General features: G+C 55.6%; 3 protein-coding genes across 10 annotated transcripts in view; 1 reads left to right on the top strand and 2 right to left on the bottom strand.

Annotated features, from left to right (window-relative positions):
- CFDP1 (craniofacial development protein 1) overlaps positions 1-10,659 on the bottom strand; it is a 67,108-nt gene extending 56,449 nt beyond the window's left edge. Inside the window, exons 1-4 of the mRNA XM_076349412.1 lie at positions 10,566-10,659; positions 10,375-10,480; positions 9,544-9,772; positions 7,581-7,699 (exon numbers count right to left, since the gene is read on the bottom strand). Of these exons, the coding sequence (XP_076205527.1) occupies positions 7,581-7,699; positions 9,544-9,772; positions 10,375-10,480; positions 10,566-10,620 (509 nt within the window). The 5' untranslated portion in view covers positions 10,621-10,659. The remainder of the gene's footprint in view (positions 1-7,580; positions 7,700-9,543; positions 9,773-10,374; positions 10,481-10,565) is intronic.
- A 429-nt stretch (positions 10,660-11,088) lies between these two features.
- TMEM170A (transmembrane protein 170A) lies at positions 11,089-14,652 on the top strand. Its single transcript, XM_076349413.1, has 3 exons — positions 11,089-11,218; positions 11,318-11,488; positions 12,113-14,652. Exons 1-3 carry the CDS (start codon positions 11,098-11,100, stop codon positions 12,241-12,243), a joined length of 423 nt encoding a protein of 140 aa, XP_076205528.1. The 5' UTR covers positions 11,089-11,097; the 3' UTR covers positions 12,244-14,652.
- A 1,552-nt stretch (positions 14,653-16,204) lies between these two features.
- SLC12A3 (solute carrier family 12 member 3) lies at positions 16,205-25,178 on the bottom strand. Of its 8 annotated transcripts, none has more exons than XM_076349403.1 (26): positions 24,855-25,178; positions 24,436-24,582; positions 24,102-24,177; positions 23,838-23,933; positions 23,512-23,651; positions 23,187-23,297; positions 22,884-22,995; positions 22,501-22,631; positions 22,126-22,234; positions 21,555-21,709; positions 21,114-21,221; positions 20,741-20,864; positions 20,538-20,639; positions 20,288-20,443; positions 20,111-20,210; positions 19,582-19,693; positions 18,871-19,011; positions 18,584-18,690; positions 18,334-18,416; positions 18,077-18,148; positions 17,785-17,931; positions 17,475-17,586; positions 17,079-17,165; positions 16,850-17,006; positions 16,680-16,747; positions 16,205-16,367 (listed from the first exon to the last, which is right to left on the bottom strand). In XM_076349403.1, the coding sequence occupies exons 1-26, from the start codon at positions 25,152-25,154 to the stop codon at positions 16,226-16,228; spliced, it is 3,195 nt and encodes a 1,064-aa protein (XP_076205518.1). In that variant the 5' UTR covers positions 25,155-25,178; the 3' UTR covers positions 16,205-16,225. The 8 variants fall into 8 exon arrangements, with proteins under 8 accessions (XP_076205518.1, XP_076205519.1, XP_076205521.1 ...); XM_076349404.1 differs by having other exon boundaries at positions 16,850-16,985; XM_076349406.1 differs by having other exon boundaries at positions 17,785-17,886.
- Between the last annotated feature and the right edge of the window lie 1,502 nt (positions 25,179-26,680).

Below are 26,680 nucleotides of genomic sequence, written 5' to 3'. Positions count from 1 at the left end.
CAAAACCCCATGAGCACAAAACAAATGACCAAGATTCACACCCAGCAAGAAGTGTGAGCATGCTGCCAACCCCTTGCTATTACTCATCCACTGAGTTTCCTGAAAAGCATCACAAGGTAAGGAGAGAGTTAATGGTATTACATGTTCTCTCAGTGCTAATTAGCCTAACACATCTGACTGAGCCATGCTGAGACCACAGAGCAAGAACGCAGATGGACAGTTACACGTTTTTAAAATTGCTCTCTGTGCCAGCTCTAAATCTTGAGAGTTGTGGGAGTAAATTCCCTGCTCTTTTCCCCCCTTTCCCTTGAAATACATTAACTCTATCAGCCTCAGCATTCTCTCCACTCCTGCTCAATGCTTGCCAGGAAGAAGCAGAAGCAGCAGCTATTGCTCAGACAGCTACCTTAACTGTCTTCAAAGCAAAGCAATAAAAATCGGTGGTAGTCTCCCAAACTCCTTGGCTTGAACCCCTTTGTTTCCCAACTCTGTCACATTTGGTCGGTCTCAGTTGTCATGTAAGGAGCAGAGAGGACATCACAGCCACTGAGAAGGAAATCAGAGGCTGAACAAGGACTTTGGAAAGCTCGGGCTGTTCTCAGATGTCTGACTTGCTTCTCCTGCAGCCATTTCCACCTGCTCTCTCCTGAAAAGGGTCAGGATCAAGGGGCTGAAGCTCTGGAAAAGGACAGCAGATCTGGGGTCAGAAACAGTGAGCAGTCTAGGACATAGGTGTCATCCCTTTATTCAACAAGCACACAGGTGAGCTAAGATTAAAAAAAGAAAAACAGTATTTCAGTAATGAGAGGCAGCATCAAGAAATCCCCAAGAAGCAGCACCATACAACCGCAGAGAACTGAATTATAACCTCAGCTCTGCTGCGCACAGGTCAGCACTTCTCCTCTCCGTGAGGGCATAAATCAGCTCTCCTGAGTAGCTCACCAAGGTGAAGAGTCCAGCAGCCCAGCTGACACCACAGCCTGGGCTCAGGCCTCACCACCCCACTCAACCAGGCCTAACTTAAAGGCTATGCTGACCTTGATGACTTCGTGGGACACCAAAAAAAGAAAGTTTGGCCACAGCCTGTAGCCCTGCCCACACAATTCCCATTGTCAACGGCATTCTTGTACAAAGGAGATCCGCACTATTGGCCGACAAAGGGCTTTTATTAGCCCAGGTAAGCCTCCTGACAAGAGCCTGCCCTCAGCCACCTTACTTCACCTTTGCTTCTCCTGCTCAAAAGGTCACGAATTTCACCACCAAAACCAAACCACTGATCCAACTTAAGGTCCTTGAATTCCAACTTAAGAACAATCTCCTCTGAATAATCTTTTTTTCTTGAATCCTTAAGGTAGGATGAAAACCTGTGAAGCAGCAACACAGAATGAGTAATGAGGTTTTTTTCCCAGGAACATCCTAGATGATAACCATTTACAAACAGTAACAGGTGAAAATCAGGTTCTCTTTCACCCCACACTTCAACTGTGGCAGGTGAAATATCAACCTCGGCCAGTATAAACCCCCATAATTACTACAACAACTTAAGCTTGTAACTATTCAGTTATTAATCAGATGCTTTATGTACCCCTTTAAAGCTTTGTATTTTGCTTTTAAGATGCAACAGCCCCACTGTGAACCATCATCTTCCCTAACCTAGAACACAAGCTGCCTCTCAACTCTGTTCAGCACACATAGCCAGCACAACTTGTTTCCTCGCAGCACGGCGGACACACAAATAAAAGCAGCCATATTGTGGGAGACCAGAGGCTATTCTAAGTCACAAATCCAGTCTCCTACAAGAGTCAACAGTAGGGAGCCCTTATCTGGAGATGGAGTTCGTGTCTCACATATGTCAGAAAAATTTGTCTGGGCTGTTATAAGTTTGCCCAGTTCCTTCTATGAAACTGTATGAACCCTTCTGTGAAACCGTATGAACTTTTAAGTAATCATTGTATCTGGCAGCAAGTCCCATACTCAGCATGACGCTGCTTATTGCCCAGTATGTTTGGCACCCAGCCCTTCCTAGTTTTATTGGGTAGATGCAACGCACGAGTGAAGCTTGGATCCCTGGGTGTCCTGAGCCATGAGATCCAGGAGCCCCGGTGAATCAGTGGATGTCATCAACTCTGGCACGCCTCAGTTTTCATATTCCCAAACGGAGAATAACAACACTTCTTTAAAAAGTGCTTTGAGATACATGGACAGAAAGTTCTGTAGGAAAGCTAAGGATTTTCCCTCTTTACATCTGTAAAGCCTTCAAGGACTTCAAAGACATCAGAGAGCTTTCTGCTCCTTCGTATATACCTCTGGACTAAATGGCTTATTAAAACCCACCTAAAAGCAACCTAAAAAAGCAAACAAGATCCATGGAATTGGGTCATCATCTGTCCCTTGGAGCAAGAAAAAAAGACCACCATAAGTCAAGTGATTTTCACGGCTATGAATTGAAGCTGAGAGCTCTCCCAGCGAGAGCACTGAGCAGGGCTTGCTGCCCCACCAAACATGGGCATTCCAGCACCGACTTTCAAAGGAACAGTAAGCTTTAATCAGGCAAACACCGAGGAATACTTTCAGAAGCAGCCTGAATTAATCAGGAAGCAGGCACTTAAAAAGCAGATAAAAATTACCGAGCTCAGCCTGAAAAGATGAGCTTCAGTCAAACTCAGCAAAATCTCACCCATCTGCTCAGCCCTCAAATATGAAAGTAACCGAAGAGTTCACTGGACTAGCATTTACCCGTTATGCAAGGTCCACCATAAACCCCCAGCTCCCCGGCTGTAAATGCTTCAGGTTCAGGGCCCTGTGGTCTGACAGTTTCTGACACAGCAGTAAGAATGATGCCTTCAGCACTTATCAGCTGCTCGGCAGGAGGAAGACACACAGTGTGCAAGAAAGTACCGGCTGGATCTTTGCACTCGCTTACCCCAGCATCTAGACAGCAGAAGAGAGCTCACACTGCAGACATGGAGAGGAAATCTTGAAACCTCCTCCTGAAGCATTTCTACATGGATCCAGGCCCAGCATGCTGCCAGCGGCCATGCAGCTTGCATGACAATTCTGGCCCCAGATGTGGCGAGAAGCCAAGAATTACTCACATCACAGGAACACCTGCCAGACACGTGAGAGCGCTGAAAGAAACAGGTTCCGAGCATGCAAGCACAGGGAAGACGCTTGAGAAAAGGGCTCAAGGGTTGATGCAAAATCGAATCCACAAGTCCTCCAGAGGTCAGGAGCAATTCCCTCCAAGAAGTTAGCTATTTGCCACCAAGCCTCCGAGAAGTTAGCTATTTGCCACCTACCAGCGGTGAGGGCCGGGCAGGAAAGGACCACAGTGCGGAGGTCTGTGGCCATTGCCCAGCTTGCTGGGAGTCTTTCCGACTTCTCCAGACTGACACTCCTGGAGAAGACAGCCTTGTGGGAAAGTAAAGGGAGCTGTGACAGGTTTCAGGAAAAGAGCAGGGCTCTCCCTAGTGACAGATGGAGAGTGGAGCCCTACTACGGCTTTGCTTTGGCTTGGCTGCTTTGTTCACACACACGGGGAAGTGGCCGAGGGTCACTCAGGCAGCACAAGCCACAGGTTTGCCAGCACAAGACAACACTATCAGCACAGCACGGCAACTCTGCAGTACCAGGAAAGCATTCCCACCATTAAGAATAACCTGAGTGTGTAAAACTTCGGACGTAAACCATACGAACAAAGCACATATGCACAGAAATACGAAGCTTCTAGGTTTGAGTCCTTTACTTGGAATTTGCAATGTATGAACAAAGCCGGGTGTCGAACACAGGCCTCCCATTCCCGAATTAGCACCCAAGCCAGACACCATTACTCCTCTCAACTTCGTTTTGCCTCCCGCAAGCGAAATAAGGTACACAGAAGATGTTTCTAACTGAAACCTACTCCTGCTAGCATTCAATGACCCGACTTTGCTCTTCCCTCGCAAGTTGTTAGGCTGACTGTGATTGACACCACGGGGCTGGGCCAGCTCCACATATGTGAGCTGCATTCTGCTGCAGTCCTGGATGGACACAAAGTTGACTTTCAGGAAAGGAGCACAGAAGAACCATTTTGATACACCGAGCACAACAGCGGTTCAAAGAAAGCCAAGGGCCAAAGTAGTTTGGACGGCCAAAGAGAAAACAAGCCTCATCATGCAGCAATTGCATTTTGCAACAGATAAACCCTGGCACCAGGGACGCGATTCCCTATTAATGCAACCACACGTCCTGCATCGTCAGGCAAGTTCATAAACCAGAGGCTTCAAAGGGGCTTCAATCTCCTCTGCCAGTGAGAAATGACTTGAACTTCCATTTAGATGCTGAACTGCCTTTGCAAATTGCTCCCACTGCCCACAATTACAGCCATCTGGGTGACAGTCACCTGCTGCTCCTCATCTGTTTAACACCAGGGAGGAATGAAAGGCAGACAGAACAGTCACAACTGGAAAACACAGAAATCAGTGCAAGATTGCTTCTAGTTCCAGGATTCAACAGCTTTGGTTTTACAAGGTAATACTAAAATCATGTATTTTATAAAATTAAAAGCCACTAAATTTAATTCTTTATTTGGTAATTAGTAATTTGTAATACTCTGAGCCTAAAGTTCAGCATTAGCAACTGATACAAGCACAGGCTAATCAAAATGGACACTAAGTGCAACAGTAACCTATAAGGGAGGCGACAGCTTAAAGAGGAAGGTCTTTCACTATTCTAGTACAGCCCCGTAGCTGGAGATTTCTTTCAAGAGACTTCTGCTACTCCAGTCACGCAAGAGAGATTATACTGTCTTCTTACAGGAGAAAATAAATCGTTCTGCAACATGAGATCAGGGCTAAATGATCTTCTGTTAGGAGCTTCAGCGAGCAGACTGTCGAAATTTGTGCCCTGAATCTATCAGTGCTTAAATACTGATCTAAATTCTTCTCAAGCTTTCAAAAGAGCAACACTCAAAAGTAGCCTCGAACCATTTAGAAAGGAAAGCAACAGAGACAGCCCTCTCATTTCAGTTCTTTCAGTCCAGAAATGCGCGCGCACACACAACTACCGTGTGCTGGCCTTTGTAACCAACAATTTGCCAGCTGCTTCCCCAGGCAGGGAAGTCAACGTTTGGTATTCAGAGCATTTGCAGACTTTAGGGTCGTGCAAAGACAACCTCCCACTATTCTAAAGAAAAACCAGCCCTCTGGCCCTCACCTACTGCCGTTACAGGAAAGCACCGGTAGCTGTAAGCAGCGATAGCTCCTTCTATCCTGCCCACAGCTAACAGTGTAACGCATTTAGAGATGCAAGATGTGGCAAACAACACAAAAGCTTCAGCTTTGAATATCACAAAAATCAAGGGGGCAAAAAACACCGAAGGATTTTTGTGTTATCAAAGAGCTAAAGAAAGCAGCACTTTGTAACTCTGGCGCCAGCAGAAAACAGTCCTCCAGACCTCGCTGCAAGCTTTCTGTTGCTGGCTCTGTAACCTCTTGATACAACGGCTGCTGTAAACAAAAAATACATTAGCCTTGGTGGTTTGTAGGATTACAGTCTCATTGTCGCCCAGGCTCCAGCTTTTGCCTATTTGATCAAAAATTAGTAGAAACTTGGATCGATTCCTTTGCAGATCCCCAGGGGAAACAGTCAGTACTGAGCAGTACAAAGGACACTAGAAAAGCAACTGGTGCAGAAAAATATGCCTTTATCTAACTTAGCTATAGCTATTAAGAAACTACAGATAAGATACTGATGTCAAAAGCACAAACTCAGCATCTTAGGAGCCCTGGACAAGTTCTGTTCACATAAGGCAAGCCACTTTCTGAAGGACAGAGTTTCCCCGGCCCCTCCAACTAATATTACCAATAAAAGCAAGAGCAGCACTGGTAAAGCTAATCTGTAACCACCAGGCAAAATCTAGAATGCCAGAATCAGACCAACACCTGAGTAATTCTATGCTTAAATCATAATTATCTGGGGCTTCTTTTCATAGACACAGGTAAACAAGAAGCTTCAAGGCAGATGTTTTTACTAACTCCCTACTTTAAAGGGTCCTATACTTCACAAAAAAATTGCACAAAAAAAAATTCCTTTCCGCAAGTGGAAGACTCATGTTCTGAAGTAAGCCTACAAGGCAAGTTTCCCTGTAAATCAACCCCCTCCTTTAAGCGATACGCTTCTAGGCTCACGTTAGGTCATGACACTCACCTACAACACGCAGATGGACATGTCCAGACTTCACATAAGACTGCATGCTGATTTCATGCCACCCCAAAGCACCAGGAACGCAGTTCTGCCGTACGCCATCTGATGATACGTCAGAACCCAACAAGGCTTTTGTATGACAGCCCTGCGATCCTGTATCTTCAGCTATTCTCATCTGGTAGGACATCGCGTTTGAACCAGAAAAAAACCAGAAAAATCAGGGACAAACAAGCTGGCGGCTGAGGAGGGGAGTGTGCATCAGAAGACAAAATTTCTGTCTTTAATTCTGCTACAGATTTTCATCTGTCCACGGGAAAGACTTCGCCTTTCCTTTGTAGAAAGCGTATGACACATACTGTCTCTCAGAAAAGCTGCAGTCGTGCAGTTCTTTGCCATTTCATCAGTGAGTGAAGGGTATTCCTACAGCCTGGATTGTGCAGGGAAATAGGGAAGTCGCTACTATGACTCATGGCTCTCCTCAGATTTTTCAAACAGCTCAGGCAGCAGTGCTGACATGAAAAGCAAGAGCAGCGGAAGCCCCTGCTCTCCGCTTCCTCCTCCAGATTTAGGCAGCGTGGGTGTTATTGCTGGGAACTGCTGCCCTCTGCTGTCACACAAAATAGAGGCGAAATTCTCATCTGACAAAACCAGGTTTACAGCTACATATTAAAAAAAAAATACACCATGGTAATAACCACAAGGTCACAGTGCATTCAGATTTCAAGTGGGTTCACCCAGGCCCCGCAGTTCTGGTCTTACGTATTTATAAAACGCCTGCCCCTTTTTGCAGCGCATCCCGAGAGGCACCTTGCAAGCCAAACTCGGCCTAAAGGATGATTTTACCTAGGCCATCACCTTTGCTGCAGCTGTTTCAGAGGTAAAAGCACTCAGCTATTAGTCCGTTCAGCAAAACACCTCTTACCGTCTGCAGATCTTTGTAGTGGTTTGTGCACATCACCGGGGAAAGTGCCAGCAAATATCCTGCCCCCAGCACAGGGCTTGGACTAGACTGAAGGAATAAAATGCATTGCCGTCATCCCTGGGGGGCCATATGCGGTTCTCTCCGTGTCTCAGCCTCCACAGTGGCAGCGCCACCGGGAAGCTTTGCCAACCATTTTAAACACTGTCCAGACAGGGAAGCCCAAGTGAATTTACAGGCATATTTTGAAGTTGAGCAAAGACTGAGGCCTGCATATGAGGACACTCTGCAGCCCTCGGGCAGGAAAATCTTGGCTTCATTTTCCCTGAGGTCTGTATGTGCTCATGATAAAAAAAAAATGGTAAAGGAGAAAGAGAAGATATGCCAGGCTTCACAGCACACCTCCAGCCTGCCAGCAGAAGAGCAGCACTCGGTTTGCTCTGAGCCCGCGGCAGACACATCACATCTGCCAACTTACCTGACTTCCTCACCAGCAAAATCGAACACTTTGGTGATTGTCACTTTTCCTGAATCTTTTGGCTTCTCAGACTCTTTTGGTTTCTCCTGAAGCTTGTTCCCACTCTTCTCTTCTTCAGCCTACAAAACATACAAAGGAGAAAGCAAAACAATGCATTTGTGGAGCCAAGCCAAATTACGACTCAAAGGGGCCAAGGACCCAACGCAGACCTCGGGTAGCCCTGCAATTTCGGCTGGCCGGTCAAAGCAAGTCACCCACAGACAAGAAAAAGGAAACAAACGCCCCTGCCACCAGAAGGGAATTCCCCACTTTGGTTCCAGGCTCTCAGTGGAGCTCAAGGATCAAAACAGATCCAAAACGAGAAGCGAAGTTGTAATTAAATGTAGGAAGGAGCAAGAATACACTGCTGTGGTCCAGAAAGCAAGCAGAAGCCTGAAGACTCAGTTCTCCCCAACTAAGCACCGCCAGGCAGTAAAGCTGCCAGGGTGGATTACACAGAAATAGGTTTATTTTTACTCAATAATATAGAAGAACAAAACCCATCAGCAGGAAAAGCAAGGCTGATCTTCATAGAGAACCCTGAAGATATTAAGCTACTTGTCAATAATGTCTCTTTAATTTGAGAGGGAAATATCTTTGTTAAGGTACTTGTCAACAACGCCTCTTAATTTACTCACTCACAACTACAGCTTTAACAGCATACATAAAAAACCTCAGACCCTGTAAATAATCAAAACAAAAGCCAAAATTCTTGCTCTAAGTCACCCACACACCGCAGAGATCTTAATTTGGACTTAAGATGTCTGCTTGAAGAAGTTCACAAAGAGAACAGAGGAACTTCACCTCTCCATAAATTATTCTAGGCTACGGAGGAACTTTCAAAGACCACTCACATTTTAGCGATCTGCCCATAAAAGTAGAATTGCTCAGAAGAGAATTTTTCCTCTGTCCTTCTCTCTAATTCTACCTGTAACCACCTCAGCTGTTCAGCCAGTAACAACTGAGGTGGAGAGAAGCAGGAGGGTTCAGACGAAAGGACTCTTCCTCTAAAAGTTGCAAGCAAAGATTACACAACTACACCTGTTCTGCAACCTTACAACGGTTGTGGAAAGAAGCTTCACACAGTGAGGAGAACTGCACTTGCCAAGCATCACTGAGTCAAGAGTCCAGACTTTTGTTACAAAATACTTTTTTGGCTGACCACTCAAAAAAAAAGAAAAAAGACAATTCTAGCAACAGAAGGTCAGCTTTGGTACCTTCTTCCCTTCTACCACCTCCAGTGTGAGAGGTTTTGCAAGGCACATACGTGCATTTGGTTTTATTAAGAACCAAATCCTTTTAAACAGCTGATTACACACAGAATTCTCTCTACAGAAAACCTCTGCAGGCATAGAGTGAGAGCATGTTAATGGAGTTTATAAAGTAAACTAAATTTGTAACTATTCTTGTTACAAATGTCCATCCCAACATGCAGCATCTTCCAGACGTCCTCACTATATGACGGGCAAGGCACAGAGACGTCAGCACAGGTCTGTTCTGCTTCCCCACTCACACACACGGAGTCTCCCTTTTTTTGAGCATCAGGAAAGGCACAAGCCTCGGGGGAGAGCTGTGCCCACAAGCACAGCTCGGACCGAAGCTCACTATGCTGCTCCTATGTCACAAGGAGAATCCAGGACCAGGAAGAGAAGCCAACGGGGCTCCGTGGGACACTCCGAGATGCTGACAAGCAGCTCCAAAAGCAGCACCGCCAGATCACAGACCTCCCCAGCTGGAAGGAAACCAGCACCTTACAGTTTGCCCCATGGTGGGGCTCCAGGCTTACAAAGCAGTTGGGGCAGGGGTGAACCCAGCCTCTTCCCAGCTCTGACTGACATTAGGTACCAGCTAGAACGAATGCTGTGCGCTCTAAAGCTTCAGGCCCTTCCCACACTCCCTGGGTGAAGGCCCAGGCCCCCGTTACCTTCTTAGCTTGCGTCACTTGCGTGGTAGCCCCCGCTTTGGGTTTCTGTCCCACATCACTAAGGAAACTGGCCCAAAGAGCATCCTCTTTCTTTTTTTCTTCCTCTTCTCTGTTTCTTTCCACCTGCTCTACATTATCCACTTCCTCCTCCTCCTCCTCTTCATTCTGCTGAGCCTCTTCTTCCTCTTTCTCATCTGGCTCTAGCAAGAGACCTCCTTTCTTCCTTTTCCTGGAAGCAGATACCAAAAAAAAAATATATATATATACACTGAGGTGCTGCAATGCTATTCCGAGCTGAACTGTAAGCATGGGCAAAGCAACACGGTATTTCATATTCCCGCTAAGACACTCTACCTGGGAGGTTTCCCCTAATCTTGAGGGTGAAGCTACTTAATTAAAGGATGATGCCGCTCAGTAAACACAGCGAGACTGAAGCAGGCAGTCCCCTGAAGTGGACCGGCACGTGTGTGCGTGTATCCGTAAGTACGTAACGGACTCTGGGATGCTGCAGGAACCACGAGGGGAGGACTTGGGCAAGACAGGAACCGATTTTAAATAAACAGTATAGATGTGGCGCCGAAAAGTGTTTTGTACTTAAAAAGGCTTATTAAAAGGAAAATAACGAGCTCCTGGGGAGGGTTTCCGGGCACGGTGTCTTTCAAGCCTGAGGGTCTCTGCCGCCGGCGTTACACCGGAACGAAGAAGAGCGCCCGGCGGAACGAGCAGCGGCGGAGGCGGCCCCCAGCCGGGCCGGGCAGAGCTAACGCGGATTCTCCCACCCGGGAACCCGCGTCTGTGCGGAACCGGGGGCGGCTCCGCCCGCGGCCGTACCTGCTGCCGGGGCGGCGGGGGCTCCTCCTGCCGCGGGGCGGCCGCGGGCTGTCCGCCGCCTCCTCCCGCACCAGCTCGCTCACGTCGTCCTCGCTGTACTCCGCACCTGCAAGCACAGCCGGTGACCGCCGGGACCACCGCCGCCGCCGCCGGCCGCCGCCGCCCCCTCCCCCCGGCCCGCCACCGCTCACCCGAGGGCACGTAGTCCTCGTCCTCGGCCGAGGAGTACTCCTCCGAGCCCGACATGGTGCCGGCCCGGCCCCGGCCGCCTCACGCCCGCTGCCGCTGCCACCGCCTCCGCCTCCTCCTCCTCCTCACGCGCGCCCGCCGCCGCCCAGAGCGTCGCCGCCGGTCCCGGGGCGCCCCCTAGCGCGGTGGGAGGTGGCTGCGCCTCCGAGGCGGCGCCGAGCACGGGGAGCAGCGACGAGAGAGCAGCCAGCAGGCTAGAGCGCCTCTCCAGCCCCGGCCAATGGCACCGCCCCGCGCGCCGAGAGGGGCTTCCGTTGTGAGGGTGGCTCCCGGCATCCTTTGCGGCCGAAAGCCGTTCCCATGGCAGCGCGGGGGTGGGGACGGGGCCCGGCTGCCCGGACGCTCCCCTCGGCGAGCGGCGGTTGGCGGAGAGCCCTGCCTGTCACCGCACAACGCTTCCCATTGGCTGGGGCGGGAGGAAGGGGGCGGGCGGAAGAGGAGCCGGCGGATGGCGGCGGCGGGGCCGGTGAGGGGATGGAGGGCGGCGAGCCGGGCGGCGGCGGGGGGCTCCTGCAGCAGATCCTCAGCCTCCGCCTGGTGCCCCGCGTGGGCAACGGCACCACCACCTACTCCAGCCCGCTCTCCACCTTCCCAGGTACCCTCCCCGCTGCGGGGCCTGCTCGGAGCGGGGCCCTCCCGCCGTCTCGGGAGGCCTGCGGGCCCCGAGCCCGCCTCACGGCCCTTCTCTCCACAGAGATGTGGTATGGCGTCTTCCTGTGGGCCCTCGTCTCCTCCCTCTCCTTCCACGTCCCGGCAGCTTTGTTAGCGCTCTTCACGCTCAGGCATCACAAGTACGGCAGGTTCATGTCCGTGAGCCTCCTGCTGATGGGCATCGTGGGACCCATTACCGCCGGCATCCTAACAAGTACGGTAGATGCTCGAAGATACCGACCGGGTGGCTCTGTAGTGATCAGAGGTCGCCTTTCGGGAGCGCGTCGAACCGCGGCATTCCCCGGGGCGGAGAGGAGATTAATGTTTTGGCTATATTCCCCCCTTGCCCTGTGTTTGAAAGAGTTGGACCATCCCACCTGTCGAGCCCTTTGTCGGGGGTACCAAACGCGCCCGCCAGGCGCAGAGCCAGGTGGGCTGTCGGGTTTCTGAGCACTCGGAGAAAAACCGCTTCCAGGTTTGTTGTCCGTGCCCAGAACTGGGTAACATTTGCAGCCTGTGGGCTGCGGTGTTGAGGATCTTGTGACGGGAGTACGTCCGAAACCGCCCCAACCTCCACACCTTCTGGAGGCCTTGGCGGAGTTTCACCACCCAGTTTAGCCATTGCCACCAGCACGCGTTGGTTACTGGCCGAGGTTTGTCACGGTAAATCCAGCCCGCCGTTTCTGTCAGCCGGTGTGCAGGGGCTCAGGGCCCCCTCCCGCAGACCCCTCTGTTCTCTGCCCCTCTGAGACCTCCCCCTTCATCCCTGTGGTACAACAGGGTAGATCTCACGGTGGCTGTCACGCGTTCACGTTTTGGCTTTCTCCCCTCTCCGCAGGTGCTGCCATTGCTGGAGTTTACAGAGCTGCGGGGAAAAAAATGATTCCCTTTGAAGCCCTCATTTTAGGAGTGGGCCAGACGTTCTGCGTGGTGGTGGTTTCGTTTCTACGCATTTTAGCCACTCTCTAGCCCTTCTTCAGATGCTAGGGATCACAAATCGAAGGAGGAGCAAAGGATCTGCCGCCTGCGCCGCCTCTGAAACAAACCATGAGGGAGCGCAACTCGAGGCGTGCCTCGGCGTGTGCTTTCTCCGCTGGTTAAAGGGTACATGAAGGCCTGCTCCTGCCTCCAGAGTGGCTTGAAATTAAGCTAAAAATTGTGAATTTTGTTACTTTTTGGTAACATTAAGTGCCAAGTGAAACTTTATTTCTCTGGAGGATAGGAAAAGGGCTTCTGGAGGAGGAGGCCCACGTACCTTTTACCAGCGATGGAATGTAGCAACAGGATGTAACTAAGATGTGACACGGGCTGTTCTGGGGTAGAAACAGTACTACAGAGCGATGTGATGTCTTCGGAGCTCGCTTAATGCTTTGACCTCTGGCTGCTTCGTTTGCAGTGAACCTGAAGCTCTTTTAATGTGAATTTTTTAAACGAGAAACTTAATTTGTTTTCTTCCTGGCCCCAACTTTCTAATACCAGGTCTTGGTCATAGTGAATTTGGGAGCAGCAAAAGGAAAAATCATTTTAGACGGATGAAAGTGCAAATTTGTGGCCGAGGGCTGTGACTATGAATGCCGCGGCAGGGGAAATAACCGGCGTAAAAAAGGATCGCTGTTTTTGTGAATTTTATTATGGTGAAGCTCTTCAGGCACTGTGTACCTTCTGCCCGAGAGGCGAAGCTCAGCTGAACGGGTGCCACGCCCTGCTGCCCACGCTAGAAATCCCAGGGTGCGTGTGTGAGCGCGCACTGTTGCTTCTCAGGCTCTGAAGGAGACTCGTATTTTTAAACTTCTCCGTTCTCCTTTTACTTGCTGAACATGTTTACATTGGTGTGGTGGAATCGGGTGTCTTCACTGATATGTAAACATCGCTGGCCAGCTTGTATAAAATTCGGCACGCTGCTGCGTCGGTGACCATGCTGATAAGAACCGCACGGCCGGCGCTGGGTTGTCGCCACTTGGGGCTTCCCAGGTGCGGAGGTGGGGAGCGCGCCGTGTTTTCGGCACCCAGCCTGCAGCCTGCCGGTGGGTGAGATGCCTGCGAGGGTCCCGGGAAGAGCCTGGGTGACTCCCATGTCCATCAGGGACGAGCCGTGTGAACATTAGCCCCGAACCAACCCCTTGCCGGCAGGCGGTATGGTCTCCTCTAATGAATTGTTTTAGTTTGTTTTAAGTGACTTAACTAACTCTTAGGTCCGCCCTCTTGCCTGGGGGCGTGCCACGCGGCCGGGGCTCTCGGGTAGCTAGCCGGGCGCTTTCTGGGGGCTTGGCTTTTTGGGGCCCTTGGGGAAAGCCGAGGTTGAATCCCAAGGATGGGGCTGGGCGGGGTAGCCAGCCCCGTGGCTTTGCTGTGGTCCTTGTTTCTTTATTACCAGCTGACGGTCGTGTGGGCTGCCGAGGGAAGGCGGCGCCTGCGTCCAGCCCTCCCAGGACACGCGTCCCATCTGTGTTTTTGCTGAACCCCTTTGGTTTCCAAACCGGCTCGCCTTTAGTACCTGCAACATTTCGTAAGGCCAGTTATCTTCCGTGAACCCCGTGCCCTCTGCGCTGAAACAGCCCTCAACAGGGCCATGCGTTAATCGTGAAAAAGAATTTCTCTCTGTGTACTAACTTCTCCAGAGTGGCCTGTTGACAGCTGATGGAGAGAGGTGTTTTTCAGGAGCTACTCGCTGAGATTACTCTAAATTTTAGCCCATGTTAATTCAGGGAATAAAGCTGGGCATTTTAGGAAAGACTTCAATGTGAATCCTTCTCCTTAGGTGGGTGAGGTCCAAGTGGTATAACGTATACTAAACCCTGGATCTTCGGAGCGCCCCATGCGCTGTGCTGCTTGTAGAGAGCTGGTCTTCCTACCGCCGCCTCCCCCAGGGGAAGGCTGGGGCCTCTCCTTCCCTCTTCGCTTCTGCCCCCAGCGAAAAAGCAGGAATAATGATCTCTCTAGCTGTCTTTCCCGTTTCTTATTTCAAATGGCTGCATAGGCAGCGCCTGTCCAGAGTGCCTGGTTTAATTCGCGTGAATTATCCTGCGCTTTCCTGGATGGATTAAAAGTCTCTCATGGGACTTAGTCCGGGCAGGTCTGGCCTTACCTTTCAGGTGACGCTAGAAGCCAGAGTCCTGGGCACCCTCTGTGCTCCCCTTTCCCCCTGTCCTGGTGCCTGGCATCCCTCAGGAGCAAGGACTGAGCTGATGGCAACTGGGAAAGCACTTTATCAGTATGCCACGTGCTATGGCATGAGGATGGTTCCTCTGCAGTAATGGGGCTGAGGCACGCAGGGGACAAATCCGGGCTGTTAAGAGCTCAGAACAAATGGAAAAAAAAAAAAGGCTTGATAAAATCACTTGGTGCTGGGCAAACTGAAAAACCTCCTGGTTTCTACCCATTGTGGTCTCCCAAAGTCTGCTTTGGGGGGGGGGGAGGGGGGGTGTCCTGCTTCACTTGAAGGGTTGGCAGCTCGGCCACCGTTTGGAAGGTGAGCAGTTGGAGCCGGTGGTGCACAGGCACCGTGAAATTTTCAGGGAATTCTTGCGTAAAAGGTGAACAATCAGCTGCTGACTTGTCTTGACAGGTATTAGCGCTGGGGCAGAGTTCTTTGTGTCGCCTCGGTACTCGCAGAGCATCCTCCGCTCCCCTGGCTGCCTTCCCGACCTCCCTCTCCGGTAAAACCAGATCCACGCGGGAAGGAGGAGTAGTTTTGAGTTGATGCACCAGATGGGTCACTGCCGGTAGTTTTCTCCCCTCTCACCACATCAGTTTGGTCTTCCCTTTGTGCTCCTTACCCTGAGTGAGGCGAGCGGAGGAATTCCTTCAGTTTTCAGCGGGTGTCGGGAGACTTCGCTCGGTCAAACTTGCCGGAAGCTGCAAAGAGCTTGTGAAAATGTGGATGGCGAGGTGCCCCGGGCTGGGCAGTGCTGCGAACCCCTGGGCAGGGAGCCCAGCCAGGAGCGTCGGTCGAGAAAACACCTTGCGGGGAAGCTGCCTGCACTGGAGAAACATCGCTGCTCGAGCTGAGGCTCGGGGCGCTGCTTTCTGTGCGCGAACATCCTCTGTGCTGGGCTGATTTAGATACCGCCCGACTTCCTATCTCGCTAACGACCGCGGCTGTCATGAACAAATCTTTGTATGATAGAAAACTCTGTAAATTTTATTTTTCTACTGACACTTCTAATCCTGGTGGTGATTATCAGTAAATTCTGTAAAGATGGAGGTGAACGGAGTTGTGTGTTTCTCCTGCAGGGCGACACAGGGGCCTGGATTGTGCTTTTGGAAATGAGCCTTGCTCCTGCTTCGCACGGGGCAGGTTTCTCCTGCCCGGGGCCGTCCGCGCCAGGAAATGTCTTGGTTCTGGTGGTTAATTTTGTCTCCGTTAGGAGCTGGAGGGGCGCCTGCAGCCAGGCACCGCAGCCCGAGGCGACATCTCGCTGCTGTTGGGGATGGGCCTAGCCTGTTTCAAGGCCGGGAGTCCCCGTCCCTGAGCGGACGTGCAGGGTCCCTGCAGCCCCTGGGCTTCGTGCTGACCCACTCCCGTCCCCCCTGGGGTGGTTCTCACCCCGGGACGGTGGCTTTGCCAGGGCCGCAGGTCGGTCCCTGTGCGCCGTTCCGGCTCTCCCGGGGGAGCAGGCGCGGGAGTCCCACTGTCCCCTTGCTGCTCTCGGGACGGGGCACAGTTCAGCCCGGGACCCCGCGCCTCACCTGCACGGCTCCAGTCAAACCCAGGGCTGGAGCACCACCTGCACTATGGGGCCTGTGTTATTTTATATCTATATACAACCTGCATGGGTTGAGATCGGCAAAATGAGTTTCTGAGAGGGTGGCAGCTGTGCACGGCGGGCATTTCCCGAGAGCTGGCGACCACACACCTTCGCTGCTCCCCCAGACCCCCGGGCGAGCGCACTCCGAGATCAAAACCGGCCTGAAAAATTCACATCCCAAGTCAGCAGGGGTCCAGGAGGTTTTATTGGCAGTAAAAGGTCAGCACATTCTCTTGGTTTCCTCGGGTGAGGATGACGGGGGGTCTCAGGTCCTGCGAGAGGGTCTCGAGCCAGGCCATGTAGAGGGAGCTGGGGCAGCGACCCTTCCTGCCGATGGGCAGCGTGCTGCGGCGGCAGCGAGGGGCCAGGTGAGGCACAGCCAGTGCAGCCCCCTCGGCCGCCCTGCCGAGCCAAGCGCCGTCCTTAGCCCCTCTCTCAATCCCGTGCTAATTTGCGGGTTATTTCCCTAAAAAGGGGCAACGCCACCTCCTCCCCCCTGACGAGACCCGGGCCGGACCCCTTGGTGCCCTCCAAAGGCTTTTCCCCGCGGTGTTGGGGTGTCTGGCCAGGATCTCCCCGCGCAGGGCGGAGGGGAACATCCGGAGGGACCATTTCCATGGGGCAAGAAACGGGCGCGAGGGCGTTGCTGGCACCTACATGGCTACGAGCGCCGCGTCTCGCGAGTAATCCAGCAAAATCTCGTTCAGCCTCACTTGTCGGAGCGACTGCAGAGCAAAGAGGGTTGGCAAATGCAAAATAATTGTTTCCAAAAAGACTGAATTTTGTCTCAAAAGCAGGAGACCCTTTGCGGGAGCCCCTGGCGCTACCTTGGCTCTGTTTTTATCGACCTCCTCGTCGGAAATCTTCCAGGGACAGCCCTGCCTCATCTCGTTCACCGTAGCCTCGTCTTTGAAGCTGTCGTTCAGCCTGAAGGGAGCGATCAGGTCGTCGAACCTCTTGATGCTGCAAGACAAGCAGACGGTGCTGGGGAAGGGGGTCCGGGCGGGTTTGGGGGCGCTGGGGGGGCATGGGGGGAGAAGGGGAGGGGGCAGTTACTGCTCTGGCCGGGGTTTCTGGTTGATGTCGGGGAGGATGTGGACCTCATGGAAGCCGAGGCGGAACTTGCTCAGCAGAGAGACGATCCTGCCGGAGGGAAAAGGACACATTTTCCAAAAATTAGCAGGGCATGGCGGCTCCGGCAGGGTCCCGTCCCGGCAGAAACCCCTGCCGCCATCCTCCGTTTGCCCTTGGGTTTTCCCCACCCTGCAATCACATTGATTTTTGGAGGAGCAAGGGAAAGCAGCCGTGTCGGAGCCCACAGATCCCGTTACGGCAAAGCCTGGGGGGCTCAGGGAAGGGGGGAAGCAGCTCCTGCCACCCACCCATGGGGACAGCGGTGGTGGCCACGTGGCTAAGAGGGGCTGCGGGGTGCGAGCGGCCACCAGCACTTACGCCTTCCTCTCCTCGTCCATCCTGTTGATCTGCCCGCCGACGAACACCCGGATTTTGCACTTTTGCCACCGCTTCTTGCGCCCCAGGAGGTAGGGGATGAGCAGCGTGAGACCTGTCCCCAAAACACCCCGTGGGAGACGCGGCTGCGGTGACCCTGCGGGCTCGCCAGCACTTTCTTGAGATGCCAGGGATGCCCTGGCACCATTTGGCGAGGACCGAGCCCTCCTGGGCACCGCGATGGAGGTGTTGGGTTCGCATTGGTTAGACAGACGGGTGCCAAAGAGCCGCAGCAGCCAAAGGTGAAGGTTACCTCCGTCGTCGAAGAGCCAGTAAATGTCGATGGTCTTCTTGCCCTGCTCACTCTGAAAGACGGTGCTCGCCTGCTGCTCGCTGGCCAAGGTGGCGGGGTCTGCTGCCGGGGCAAGAGGGTCCCGGTGTCGGCAAGGGGCGCCGCCGGCTGCAGGGAAAGGCACTGCTTCCTCCTGGCCCCGGCCCTGCTCCCCTTCACCGCTCAAAACCCGCGACCCTGCCTGCAAACCCGGCTCCCCGAAAATAATCCTCGGAGCTGGGGATTCTCTGGGCGGTACCAAGCCAGGACCGACCTGTGCCCGGGGCTGCTCTGCCACCGGTGCCGTTCTCCTCGGGGTGCTCCGCTGTCTCGAACATGGGGTTAACTGGGGAGGGGGGAGAAGAGCACGGGCAACAGGACAGCACCCCAGTGTCCCCATCGCCTTTGGTCCCAGCCCAGGAGTGATGTCCCACTGGGACTGTGACCTTCGCCTGGGGACACGGTGCCGGCTGGCACGTCCTACGGCTCCGGCACATCTCCGAGCATCCCCGGCTGCCCAAAACCACTTACCGTGAGCCTGCATCACTCGGGAAACGTTCAGCCCTTCCTTCATTCTCAATAAGCACACGCCATACTTGAAATCGAAGGCGTCACTGGAAGGAGGAAGGAGAAGGCAGTTAACGGTGGCCGGCTCGTGTCAGGCAGCACTGCCGGCCCGGCCGGACCCTGCGCACACAGTCGCAGCGTCCCCGCACCCAACCGCAGGGCTACCGCCAGGTGCCGGCATCCCCAGGGGGCAGAGGAGCCGGCGTGGCCGTACTGCAGGATGCCCACGTAGTCCTCCAGGCTCTGTGGGGATGCCGTCCGCCAGTTCCTTTTGTAGCCCAGCGCCAGGATGTTGGGCCTCATCTTCCCAAGGCCGGCAGCCTATGGATAGATGTCCCCATGAGACCCCTCTGCAGGGACAGACAGACGCAGGTGGTGTCAGCCCACAGGGGAGCGAGGCAAAGGAGGGGGGGGGGCAGAGGTCGGGAGGGCAGTCAGAGCCCCCTGCGCAGTGATGGAAGAGGAGGGACCCTGATGGTCGGCGGCAGAGGGTGGCTCTACCTGGATGAGCATTTGGACGCCACTTCTCAGATCCTCAGCCACCACATCCGTGTAGAAAGCCTTGATCTTCCTCTTCATAAGCCACTTGGTGTGGCCGTCTGCCATCAGCTGGGACTCCGGCATCTTCTGCTTCCGCGGTCCCTGGGAGGAGCAAGGGGCAGGGGCTCAGGCACAGGCGGCCCCTTCCAGCTGGTGGTCTTGCCACCGAGGACCTCCAGCTCCTCTTCTCCCAAATCATTGGCAAGACCTGGCTGTAATCAGTGCCCACATGGGAGGTTGCAATCACAGCAAGAAAACCAGTGAATTTTGGGAGTCAACAGCCAATGCGCACGATGCCAGCAGCGTCATGGTTGTGGATGAGCTGGCATTTGCTGCCCCACATGTCCCCAGTTGCTCTTCAGGCTTCAGGGCTGCAGGACCACCCCTGTCCTCTGAGCAACCGCCTCGTCCTACCGCATCTTTTCTTTGGCAATGACTTGGCCAGGGGAAGCCATTAGCCCACAGGGACATCCTGGTGCTTCATCAATATTGCTTAACAGGCTGGAGAGGCTTCCAGATGAAACATTTCATCATCCAGCAGCACACAAATGGGCACATTTCAATCCCCACCCCGTGAGCCCACCAGGACGCATCTGGATTTCCCAGCCCACCGCCCACGGGTGGCCGGATCCCCCAGGACAAGGAGCCAACCGGCTTTTGCAGGTGACTCACGACCAGCACGTTGCCGCAGAGCATCAGGCTGAGGTTCTTGGTGAACGTCCCCACAAAGTCCACCAGGGCCGGGCGGAAATTGGGAGGGCCGGTCAGCACCAGGCACTGCGGCCTGCGGGCAGGGAGAGAAAAGGGCGCGAAGGCTGGTACTTTGGAGGCACCGAGCCTCTCCGAAACAAGCTGCGTCTCTTCTCCTGTGCCTGGCCAGCGGCAACTACAGGGAGCATCTTTAGGCTGAGATGAAGTCATGCGGCTGGGGGTCCAGCCTCACTCTTTGGTCTTTTTATATCAGATGAGACCAACGCGTCTGCCCGGTAGGGGAAAGGCAAGGTTTGCCCTCCTTTCCACCTCTGCCACACAGCAAAGACGTGGGATTTTGGAGACTTTTTGCTGGGGCTCCCGGTTACTGAGGATGGTGGTGAGGACGTGGCCATGGGCATGAAGCCATCCTGGGTTTGCTGGCGACGGCAGCTGGCTGGCTCCACATCCCCCTCCCTCCGTGCCCAGCACCGCGCTGAGCCGTCCTTGCCTGTAGTTCTTGATGTGCTCATCCACTTCGCTCAGCCCCACCGAGTAGTTGAGGGCCATGTTGTACGAGCTGGCTTGCATGGAGGAGCCCCAGTTGACATCTACGTGGGGAAGATGGATTAGCAACGGGGCCAGGCACCTCCTGGGGCGTCGCCGGTGCCGGGTTACCACCACGCACCCGGCTTTTTGTAGAGGACGTATCCCAGGAGGAAGATGACGATGCCGAAAGCAATGAGGGCCGCCCACCAGGTCAGCAAGAACATGATCACCACGGAGACGGTGGCCCCGAAGAGCGCGGCCCACTTGCTGTAATACCGAAAGGAGGGTCGCCAGCCTGCACGCAAACACACACAGTGGCCGCTGCCGGGACGGGGAGCCGGATGGGGAGCCACCCGCCACGTGGCACGGCACGGCACGGCACAGCCCACCTGGAGAGTTGGTGATGGAGGCGTGGAAGCAGCTGAAGTTGATGAGGGCGTAGGAGCAGAGGAAGAAGTTGGAGATGATGGGGGCGATGGCGTTGAGCTCGGCTGCAGGGAGGAGGAGGAGGAGAGCGATCTGTCAGTGGTGGGGACTGAGCCACCCGGCTGGCGGCGGGCACCAGGAGGGTGCCAGGGCGGCGAGCACCTACCGATGAGGATGAAGCCAACGGCGATGATGTAGGTGAGCATGTAGCCGCGGATGGGCTCGTTGTTCCTCCCGTAGCCCTTCCCGAAGAAGCCTATGAGAGGGTAGAGCTGGTCCCTGCAGAGACACTGCGGGGAGAGATGCGTTGGGGGCGGCGGGCTTCGCCACGGACATGGGAGGGCAGTGCCGTGGTGGCTCTTGCACCCATAAGAGCAAGGGCCGAACTGGCCTTGCACCTTCGCCGGTGACAGCATCCTCCTCGCCCTGGGGCTGCTCATGGCCGCAAAGCCCCACAGCGCTGAGCGTGCGCCTGGAGCATCGCCCGCTGCCGGGCTCGGGGACGGGAGCTGGGGGATGTGGACACGCCACCCCCTCACCTGGAAGACTTTGGGGGCTGAGACGAGGCAGGCCAGTGCCGAGGAGAGGGTAGCGCCAAAAATCCCCGCCGTGATGAGGGGGCCAAATCCAGACACCATGCTCATGCTCTGCCCGAAAACCAGGCGGTCAGGAACCCCGGCACCCCCAGCGCATCATCCTCCACCCTGGCCCTAAGGGACCTCCAGCCCCTGGGCTCCATCCTGCTGCCCTCAGTGCTTTTCCATCAACATTATCTGGGCGGTGAAGTCCAGCCGCGTCCAAAAGCCTGAGGAAGACACGCTCCCCGGTGCATCCCCGTTACATGGGTGCTTTAACGGCACAGGTGCCTCCCAGGATGCTGGGGGGATGCCGGGCACAGGGCTGCCCTGGGAAACCCACCCCTTGCAGCACAAACCCGGCCAGGAGAAGGGTCCAGGGCGGGCGATGGCCCCGAGCAGCACCTGGTAGTAGTTGCTGAGCCCGTATCGGCAGCTCTGCCGCTGAGCGCAGGCGGTGAAGTTCCAGCCGAAGCTGCAGGCCAGTCCCTCGCAGCCTGGCGAGCCCACCGCCACGCTGTCGTTCAGGCTGCCTGAGGCGTCCCGGACCACGCAGGCACCTGGGGGGGGCACGCAGCACCCACTCAGTGCCCGCTCACCTCCTGCACGCATGCCATCCCAGCAGCCCTCCGGCAGGGCTGGAGCAGGGCCGGCATCTCTCTGCGGTTTCACGCAACCCAGCCCCACGTCCTCGCTTTCTGCGTCATCCCCCAAGTCCCTGCCATGGGGCTGCCCCACTGCATGATGGCTGCAAGCAACGCCATGAGCTGCGTTGCCCACCCAGGAGGACTTTGGCCCCCATGGGGGCAGGAACGAGGTCTGGCACCTGCGGCACTCGCCCTGGGGTATCGCTGTCAGCGTCCACAGCTTGCTCCCGGCTCCCACCACCTGCATCCTCCCAGGCCACCCATTTCGGGGGGGGGGGTGGGTGTGTGTGTGTGTGTGGGGGGGTGTGTGTGTGTCCCACCCAGCTCACCTGAGGACGTGCTGCGCCGCTTACCAATTGTAGCAGAAAGCACCAGGTAAGACACAGTGGTCCAGAAGATGGCCATCAAGGTGCCCTTGGGGATGGCCACGGCGGGATCCTGCCCAAGGGAGTCGCAGAGAGATGTAAGACAGCTTTCCAGCAGCACCGCTAAAATGGCATTTTAATTGTGGCTGCTATGCAAGAGGAATTTTAATTCATCGTGACACAAAGCTGCAGAGCATCTCTTGGCTGAGCCTTCCCCAAAATTTCCAGAAGAAATAAAATAGGGCCTAAAAGTTGGCTCAAAACCAAAGCCCTGGGGCAAACAGGGCTTAAGAGAAGGGCTGAGAAACGCTGGCTTGGGCAGCAACAGTCAAAACCCACCTTCAGGTCACCCGAAATGTTGGCCCCAGCCAGGATGCCGGTTGCCGACGGGAAGAAAATGGAAAACAAGCCGAAGAAGGAGCCCTCGGGTCCACGCCAGCTGGGCACAAAGTTCTGGGCAAAGATGTCAGCTGGGGAGGAAGCAGAGGAGAAGCATTTGGGGCCTCCCAACCGCCTTTCTCCCGGCTGAAGCATCTCAGTGCTGGATGGAGGCACACCGCTGATGGTAGGTAACCCACGGGAGGAAGACACCGTGTTTTTAATGCCATCTCTCAGCGAGGAGCACCTCCCCATAGCAAACCTCTCCCCCAACAGCAGCAGAGCCAGGCTCCAGCGATGCACTTGGACCTGTTGAGCCTAGCCCCAACCCATGGTGGACCCACCTCGGTAGCTGAAGAAGCCCTTCGCTTGCTTCTCGGCGGTGGCCGGGATCACCGTCCCCACCAGGTAATTTATGAAGGAAACCAAGATGACCAGGAAAAACAGTATCTGTGCCTGCCAGACCAGAAAGAGCCAGCTGAGGGGTCGGGGTTTGAGCGCCGAGAGGGTGAAAAACTCATTAGGAGAAACCCTCGCCTGTTTTCGGGGAGCTACGGGCATCCTCCGCTCCTCGGATGCCCAGTGGGCAGCGGGGACGGCTCTTGTCGGCCCAAGGGAATAAGGTGAGCGGAAGAAGCGAGCGTTACCTTGGCCTCCCACTCCATGCCAGCCAGGGAGATGCCCAGCAGCACCGTCACGGTGACGACCCCGATGATGCGGATGTCATTGGTGGGGTCCACGATGAGGGAGTTGTGCTCCTGGGGAGGGGAAACCGTCCACAACGCAGAAATAACCCTTTCCCTTACCCCAAACCACCAGGATGGCCGTAGGTTTTAGCAGCCAGTGGTTGATTATCGGTGGCCCAACGTTAACACAAATGTTGATAATTAATGCAGCTTGTGCAGGGAGGAGGTGGGAATGGAGGAGGTGGAGGGAGTGGGACCCAGAGGACACACAGAGCCGCTTTCCTACCTGCAGCAGGTCCCGGACAGTTTCAGCGAAGCCCACCGTGTGCATGGCCACGGCCACCGCGTTCGCGAAGGCAAAGATCAGCCCGATGGAGCCACCCAGCTCCGGCCCGAGGCTCCGCGAGATGAGGAAGTACGTGCCCCCTGAGATGGCAGGAGCACCCCGTGGCGTTAGCTGCCTCCCCCTCCTCTCCCCCTCACGTTTTTTGGGGGGCCCCCCTGCACCTCACAGCCCGTGCCGGGAGTTCATGTCCACGGGGCAGCCCCAGGGTGGAGGAGAACCCCCCAGGGTGGCCGGAGGCTGTGTCAACAGGGGGCACGACGCGCTACCTGACTTCACTTTGCCGTTGGTGGATATGGCGGAGATGGACAAGCCGGTGATGGTGGTCACCGTCACGGACATCAGGATGATGAGCCACGTCAGGGCTGCAGGGAGAGGGCACCGCTTCGTTCCTGCATCCCCCCCAGCCCCACAGACCCTCCCGCATCACCCTACGCTCAATGCTGCTGGCATTTACACCCCCCCCCCCCGGTGTCTTGGGCTACAGCGAGCCTGGTGCCGTCATCCCGCCCGCGATGCACTGTGGCACCCACCGATTCCCGCCTGGGCGGTGATCCAGGGCAAGCGCAAGTAGAGGATGACTCCCCAGATGTTCAGCATGCAGCGAATCTGGGGGGGCAAAGAGGGGGACCGGCCGTCGGCGCGCGGGCACCTGGGGATGGCCAGGGCCACGCCAGCTCTGCTGCTCCGCCGAGCGAAAACCAACCCGCCACGGAGGGCAGGGGAATCGTTCAGAGTGCAGACATTTGTGAAAAATATATATATTGGGAAAAATGTGACGATGAGGGGCAAATGCATCCTGCCCCTGCTTGGGGGGGGGGGGGGGAATGGCAGAATGATGCTCCCTGTGGGACGAGTCACACTCACCATCACGCCCTTCACCCATCCGAAGCGGACGGGCTCTGGCGCGGGGGCTCTGCCCGGCTCCCCCGCCACCTCCTCCGGCCCGGCCTCCGGCAGGCCATTGCTGCGCTGCGGGTCAGACACCGGCGCGCAGAGGCGGCCTGGGTCGGGCTGCGGGGACAAGAGGAAGGCAGGTGAGGGTGGGCAGGGCTGAAGGCAGCCAGACATCCCCAAGGGGCACAGCTGCGGGGAGAGCTCTGGCTGAGCGCACGGCTGGAAACAGATGGATTATCCCTCTGGCTTCTCCCTGGGACCATCCTGGGGATGTGCACATCGGCACGGCATCAAGAAGTGGGAGACACAATGCCACAGACGCATCGCGAGGACCAGGCACCGGCAGCCCGGCCAGGGGATGCTGGAGACACCGCCGAGCCCCACCTTACCTTGAGGATGGAGTGCAGGTCCGCCAGCGAGGGCCTCCCTTTCCCGGCGTCGCCCACCCCCTTGCTGTTGGCATAATGCTCGTAGGCGGGCACCACGTCCACCGTGTTGTAGCCAAAGGTCCTGGTGCAGAGGGTGCTGCCGGAGAGGTGGGTGGGGTGGGCGCTGTCGCAGCTGGCCCCCTCGGCGGCTGCGTAGGGACCCCGGCTGCCCTCCTCTGCGCCCAGGAGGGTGCTGATGGTGAAGCGGCCGCTGCAGCGGGACAGGGCGGCAGGCAGCTCCAGGACGGGCAGCTCGGCCATTGCCCCTGCCCGGGTCCCCGCTGGCAGTGCCTGCCGGGCGAGGGATGGGGCGGAGAGGGGCTCACCGTCTTTATACCCAGCAAAACCGGAGCGAGGCAACCCAGCACCCACCCACCGCCGCTGCTAACGGGGGAAAAGAATTGGCTCGAACCACCCTGAGCTGGTCAGGGGGAAAAAAATAGCTGGAAGGGATATCAAAACCGCTGTAATCGGTATCGCTGACTCCCAGTGTTCGATGGGGGCGGCGATAACAGATTTGAGATTAAGTCCCAAGGACAGATCGGCAGAGAAATGCGGTGCTAAGTTTGCCTCCGGCCCCAACCCGGGAACATTCAGTTCCCACCGGGATTTATTATGGAAAATGGCAGCAGACTCCCACACACGCTCGCCCTTCCCTGGGATACTGCCCCAGACCCGGCAGATCCCGTAAATCATCTCAGCTGGCCTCCGAGTTGCCGCCCGCGGTGCTGAGCTGTGCTGGATGGGGGAAGGGAAAGGGCCCCTTTTTCTCATGGTGAAACCAGGGGAAAGGGGGGAGCGTGACATCGAGGGACAGGAGGGATGCCCCTGCCCGGGATCTGATGCCAAGGGGCTGGGAAGGGGGATGGAGAGGCCGGGGGACACCGAGCGGTGGCAGCCACGGTCCCTCCGTGATTGCCCAGGGCTGGGGGCTGGCAGCTCTCCGGTGCTGGGCAGCAGAGACGCCAACGACCCCACAGCCCCCTTCCCCTCCCGATCCCAGGGAGGGGGGAACCACTGAGCACCCAGGGTTCAAAACTCCCCCAAATCCCATCCCCGATTTAATGAACCACTTAAACCCTTCCTCACATCACACAAAACACGAGCTGAGGCTGCGCCGCCGCTCAGCGTTCACTGTACAGCCACCAGCGGGCGAGGACAGGGGGAGGGACAGGCGTCTTTTATACTTCTGCAGCCTGGTGTCACATGCGCCCTTAAAAGCAGTTACAGATAAGATCGGCGAAGACAGCAAATAAGGCAGGCAATAAAATTTGAGGGCAGCACCAGAGCCCATTTGAATTTCAGCCCCCTGTGCTTTGCAAGTTAATGGAAAATTCGGGCTGCCTGCCCTGCTGCCTCTGGCTGTCTTTAGCATTCACGCACAAATTTCAACCTGCTTTTTGAGGACTCACTTCAGCCCCCTTGTATTGTTTGTGCACAAGCAGACGCCGTCCGCAATTGCATAAGCCCCGCGTGGGCCGGCGTGCACCTGCTTACGCGGGAAGCCGAGGACAGGCAGCCCTGCCCGCAGCGCTCGCCTGCCTGCGCCCGCGTGGCTCAGCCCTCGTAACGCCCGGGCGTTGCAGTGCCAAACGCGCCGGCACGGGCAGCGCCACTGCCATTCCCTGTACCCGGCCTTGCAAACACAGAGCAGGGTGAGGTGGGGACGAGGAAAAAGCCTCGCTCCGGCACCTCGTGCAACACCTCCTGCAAGGTGGACACCAGCTTCCTCTCACAACAACAGATGCAGCAGCAGACTCACGCCCAGCAGAAACAGCTTTATTTTA

This window comes from Aptenodytes patagonicus, chromosome 11, assembly GCF_965638725.1.
Source record: "Aptenodytes patagonicus chromosome 11, bAptPat1.pri.cur, whole genome shotgun sequence".
NCBI lineage: Eukaryota > Metazoa > Chordata > Aves > Sphenisciformes > Spheniscidae > Aptenodytes > Aptenodytes patagonicus.
Note: the sequence above shows the minus strand (reverse complement) of the source record. Positions and strands in the feature narration are given on the sequence as shown.

Coding starts and splice junctions, on each gene's coding strand:
- TMEM170A (XM_076349413.1), top strand. CDS start 11,098: ATGGAGGGCGGCGAGCCGGGCGGCGGCGGGGGGCTCCTGCAGCAGATC. Junction 11,219..11,317: donor CCCGCTCTCCACCTTCCCAG/GTACCCTCCCCG, acceptor TTCTCTCCACAG/AGATGTGGTATGGCGTCTTC. Junction 11,489..12,112: donor TACCGCCGGCATCCTAACAA/GTACGGTAGATG, acceptor CCCTCTCCGCAG/GTGCTGCCATTGCTGGAGTT.
- SLC12A3 (XM_076349403.1), bottom strand. CDS start 25,154: ATGGCCGAGCTGCCCGTCCTGGAGCTGCCTGCCGCCCTGTCCCGCTGC. Junction 24,583..24,854: donor ACCTGCACTCCATCCTCAAG/GTAAGGTGGGGC, acceptor TTGTCCCCGCAG/CCCGACCCAGGCCGCCTCTG. Junction 22,235..22,500: donor ACATTTCGGGTGACCTGAAG/GTGGGTTTTGAC, acceptor TCCCTTGGGCAG/GATCCCGCCGTGGCCATCCC.